This window comes from Mandrillus leucophaeus, unplaced genomic scaffold, assembly GCF_000951045.1.
Source record: "Mandrillus leucophaeus isolate KB7577 unplaced genomic scaffold, Mleu.le_1.0 Scaffold682, whole genome shotgun sequence".
Taxonomy (NCBI): Eukaryota; Metazoa; Chordata; class Mammalia; order Primates; family Cercopithecidae; genus Mandrillus; species Mandrillus leucophaeus.
In genome coordinates this window covers 1,217,539-1,222,862 of record NW_012107386.1, presented here as the reverse complement: position 1 = coordinate 1,222,862, position 5,324 = coordinate 1,217,539, and the positions used below count along the sequence as shown (strand labels likewise).

The following is a 5,324-nucleotide window of genomic DNA, read 5'->3' as shown; positions in this document are numbered from 1 at the left end:
TTCAGAACCATGGCTCTGTAGCATATTATTATATATAATCTAATAGAAAATATATATTAGATATTGCATATCCACATTACTTAAGACAGGAAAAAATTGATGTAAGGATAGCAGTAGATGAATAGAACAGCATAAAAGGGAAAAGACCCAGTCGTGTACGGACACTATTTCTGAGTAAGTTTAACAGAGTAAGATGATAGAAAAAAGGCAGCTTTTCAATAAATATCACTGCACCAATTGACTCTATTGAAGAGAAAAATAAATATTGCTCTCAACTTCAAACCATATACAAAAACATAAACCCAGGTAGACTGCAGATCTAAAAGTGAGGGTAAACAATAGGATTTCTAGAAGATAATAGATATTTTCATGAACTCAGGGTAAAAAAAAAAATTGTTGACAACACAGAAAAAGGAAAATACAAATTGACTACACTAACACTAAAGTGGAAAACTTTCATCCAATAAAAGACACAATTTTGAAAATAAAAGATGAAGCTATAGACTCAGAAAGTAATTTGCAACACAGAAAACTGACAAAGATTGAGCGTCCCAAATATATATACACATAAACTTCATCAAATCAATAACAAAAATGTATAAAATTCAACAGAAGAATGAGCAAGAGATATAAACCACCTCTGCAAAAAAGAGTATCTCCAAAAATCCGAGAAATATATGAAAAGGTGCTCAATCTTATTAGTCATCTGGGAGACGAAAACTAAAACCATAAGCTACCACTATACTCTTGCCAGGATGACTAAAATTAAGAAGACGGATAACGTCGTGTTACTAAGCATATGAGTTCATTGGAACACACATATACCGCTTGTAGGAAAGTAAACTGGATTACTTAAGAAACTTGTTTTTCATTACCTTCCAAGGCTGAATGTACACATACAATATGACATAGCAATCCCACTTACTTTTATGCCCTATTTAATACATATACATGTAGGCACACATGTACAAGAATTTTCATGACAAAATTACTGGAAACTCCAAGCCAGAAATAATCCAAATTCCTATAAGCAGTAGAATTAATATATAAACTGTAGTATATTCATCCAACGGAATAACATACATACTGAAAATGAATGAACTATATAAAACAGCATGGATTAGTTTCACAAATACAATGTTAAATAGATATACCAACTAGAAAAGAATACATACTGTAATTTTCCATTTGACAAAAGTCATGATGATGGTTACCCTTGAGGGAGATAGTAGATAATGACTGAGAAAGAGCACAGGATAGGGCTTCTGGAATACTTTGAATTTTCTATTTCTGGACCAGGGTGGTGGTTACATGAATGTGTTTACATTGTGAGAATGATCAAGGTATTTACTTTTTTTCCCCCCTTAATTGAAGTACAACATAGTAGTAAAATAATAAGGTATGAAGAAAACAGTCTGGACACACAGAAGGACATACTATGTTCTTTCTCAAAACAACATAAAATGTCAATTCCTTGCAACTTAATCTACCAAATCAATAAATCCAATAAAGATCCCATTTAGATTTCTTACAGAAACAATTGATTTAATAAAAAACTTATTTACAAAGTCATGAGATGTTATTTCACTTCAGTTAAAACAGCTTTTATCAAAAAGATAAAAAATAATGGATGTTGGAGAGGATGTGGAGAAAAGGGAACATTTATACCCGATGTTGGGAATGTAAATCAGTACAGTCACTATGAGAAACAATGTGAAGTTTTCACACACAAAAAAAAAAAAAAATAGAACTACACACAACTCAATAATCCCACTGCTGGGTATATTTCTAAAAGAAAAGACATCAGTATATTAAAGAGACATCTGTATTCACATGTTTTCACAATAGCCAAAATATGAAATCAACTGAAATGTCCATCAACAGGTGAATAGACAAAGAAAATGTGGAATATTATTCAGCCATAAAAAAGAAGGAAATCCTCTCATTTGCAGCAACATGGATAGAAGGACATTAGGTTAAGTGAAATAAGCCAGGCACGGAAAGACAAATATCACATGTTCTCATTCATTTGTGGGAGCTAAAAACAAACAAACAAACAAAAAAAACTGCTGTCATGGAGACAGAGAGTAGAATGATGGCTACCAAGTGCTGGGAAGGGTAGTAGGAGGGGGATAGAGATGGGTTGGTTGATTAATGGGAACAAAAACACAGTTAAAAGGAATAAGATCTAGTGTTTGGTAGTACAATAAGGTGACTATAGCTAAAAATAATTTACTATATATTTTAAAATAACTAGAGTAGTAGAATTGGAATTTTCCTAACATGAGGAAATGGTAAATGTTTGAGGTGATGAGTAATATCCCCATTACTCTGACTTGATCATTATACACTGTATCAAAATATCACATGTATCCCATAAAAATGTATATATATTATGTATCTATGAGAACATTTTTAAAGTCTATGAATATCTAAGCCAATTTAGGAAAAAAGGATTGAAAACAGGGATTGGTCTCTACATCATTTCTATATTAACACGTATTCCAAGGCCATAGTTACAAAAATAGTGTGTTTGGGGGCAATTAAGAAAAAAATACACTAAAGGAATAGAAGAGATATTTTAGAGACAGACTGATACAGAGGTGAACATATAATATGATTTAAAGGAGGCAACAAAAATCGATGGCGGAAAGATTGTCAACTTAGCAAATGGTACCTGGAAATCAGGTGAACTGTATAAAGAAAACTAAAATTTGATCCCTGTACAATTCATAGGTGTCCTCCAAATAGACTGAAAACTAAATGCAAAATATAAAATTGTAAAGTTGATAAAAACAATATAGGAAAATATCTTTTTAAAGTAGACATAAAGAAAGACTTTTTAAATAAAGCCTAAAAAACACAAACCATGAGACAAAAAATGATTTGGGGCTGGCATAGAAATAGAGACACTGAAAATATGATTATACATGGCAAAACATAGTCTGATTCCAAAAATCAACTTACAAATTAGTTAAATAAAACTGTATGCTAAGCTGGTAACAGCCCATATCAATTCATCACCTGCAAGTATGTGTGTGTGTGTGTGTGTGTGTGTATGTGTGTGTGTGTGTGTGTGTGTGTGTCTGTATATATATATATATTTAAACTGGAGCTGACATGTTAATCTTTCTTTTACTTTGCAACATAATATGTAATACATTATTTTGTCTATGAACAGGAAAGGCCTGCCTACTAAAACTATTTTCCTGGTAGTTTTGTCTTGATCTGATTCTACAATTACTTCAATTGTACCACTCTTGAGGCCAGAAATACACCTACAAATTATTCATTGTATTCTGTGTATTCAAACTAACCATGTAAAGATTCTGGGTTGTATATTGGAGATTTTAATGTTCTTTTACCTGAATTAACATAGTAAGTTACACCAAAACTCACTATCTTATTCAATAAGTTAATTGAACTCTGAGTTTTCAACATCAATTTTTAAAAAATTATCTTGTAGCAATAATTTCTATACCTTCAAATTAAAATGTTCATTATTTAAGGAATTTGGAGTTAGGCCACTACAGAGTGAGAAAAACATTGGTATAAGCAACATTTAGAAGCTAAAAGTTTGGGAAATACTTCTTCTGAAACACTGTGCCTTTGATAGTTGCTTTTGTTTTAGCAAACTCAATTTTATTTTTTATATTGTAGAAACATAAATATTGATAACTAAATTTATTATTCTTGATTGCAACCAATTTCAAAGCAAACGCAGAAATAGTTCACCATTCAAGGCCTACAGAAAGCTCAAGAAGCTTCACTCAGTTTCTTATTTCTGTCTATCCCACAGTCCTGTCTAGTTTCTCCCCTCTCCAATACCATTGGCTTTTGACCATTCATTGGTCAGTTCATTACTTTCTCTCTTTTGTGATCGCCTTTCCTTTACCAGAACTCACATATTTGCTGTTAAAACTCCCCCACTCCAATTTTCAAGAGTGTATACTTTACAAGAATGTTCTAGCCAGTAAAGGTATTGAAGAGTGCTTACCTTCAAAATAGATGCCTGCCTGGATTTCTAGAACCCTGGGTAGGGTCCTGGGGTCAAGAGAGTGGACGAATTCTTCCAGTGATAATGCCATTGCTATGCCTTGGGTAGTTTGTAGACCTGGTGCTCACAGAAACTTGTGGCTTCTGGGTGACACTTGTCTGCAATTACAGCCCCTGCTCACCATTTCTTCCTCAGGCAGGCAGGAATGTCACACTACAGCCAGCGTGGGGTGGAGTAGCTCTATATAGGGAGGACAGTGAGGAGGGAGGGAGGAGGCAGGAGACAAAAAATGTTACAGCTCTTTTTGTTCACATTGTGGCTTCATTTCCTTCTGACATTGAAGTTGAACAGGATGGGGGTGGGGTGAACAGACACTGCCCAAAAAATGAGACGTGCTAAGTAACTCATTCTGTCCGTTGTTAATCCAGGTGCGCATCTACTATGGCAGCAAAACTGAGGTCAGAGTTGCTTGTGACTTGCCCACCAACAAAGAACAGGAACATAGGACTAAAGTCTAATCTTAAAAATGGCACCATGTGAATTCATTATCTCTCTAGTTCATTTCTAAAGCTTGGTTTTGTGCCTTATTTGCATACTGTCAGTGCCTTTACATTAAAATTGGTAATAAAAGTGCTTTGTGTCAGCTCTTTTTAGAATTCTGATAGTATACTCTGGAGAGAGTATCGAAACCACTTTTTATTCTTCCACATTAAAAATTTTGCTGAATCTTAAAGGAGGGTAGGGTAGGGATAGAATATGCAAAGTGATACAGTAAGTTAACAAAGTATGTTAAAATGAATTTTCTAATCTCTACACTATAGTAGAAAGTATTAAAATTACTTGTCAGGAAACCTGGGTTTTCTGGGCTTAGTTCTGCTTTTGATTTACAGGCTAACTTCAGCCTTGTCTTCTCTGATTTTCATTTGTTTTATTTACTAAATGGAAATGAAGTAGAAGAGTCCAATCAATTTTGTAATTTCTTCCAAGTTCACAATTCCACAATTCTGATCTTGTTGAAATTTAGGAGGAGAAATTACCAGCATCAAAGGAAGCAGGAGAAACCTCATGAACATCGATCTCTTCAAAATCCTGTTCCTCTCTATTTTTTGCATGTAACTGAAACAATATTTAGAATATGTACAATTAAAGGTGGTAGTTCCTAAGTCTCTTTAAGGTAAAGTCAAAGAATATTGGTTGAGGCTGGGTACAGTGGTTCATACCTGTAGTCTCAGCACTTTAGGAGGCTGAGGTAGGAGAATTGCTTGAGCCCAAGAGTTCAAAACCAGCCTGGGCAACATAGCGAGACTTTGTCTCTATGAAAAAATTT

General features: G+C 33.9%; 1 protein-coding gene across 3 annotated transcripts in view; it reads right to left on the bottom strand.

The window, feature by feature from the left end:
- Positions 1 to 5,324, bottom strand: part of THEMIS (thymocyte selection associated) — a 245,784-nt gene that overhangs the window by 224,155 nt on the left and 16,305 nt on the right. For 2 of the 3 annotated variants that reach the window (XM_012002307.1, XM_012002310.1), the window contains exon 1: positions 3,998 to 4,336. The exons of the other annotated variant lie outside the window; for it this stretch is intronic. In XM_012002307.1, coding sequence (XP_011857697.1) covers positions 3,998 to 4,088 — 91 coding nt within the window. In that variant the 5' untranslated portion in view covers positions 4,089 to 4,336. Of the gene's footprint in view, positions 1 to 3,997; positions 4,337 to 5,324 lie in introns of those variants that run through there. 3 annotated transcript variants of the gene reach the window in all.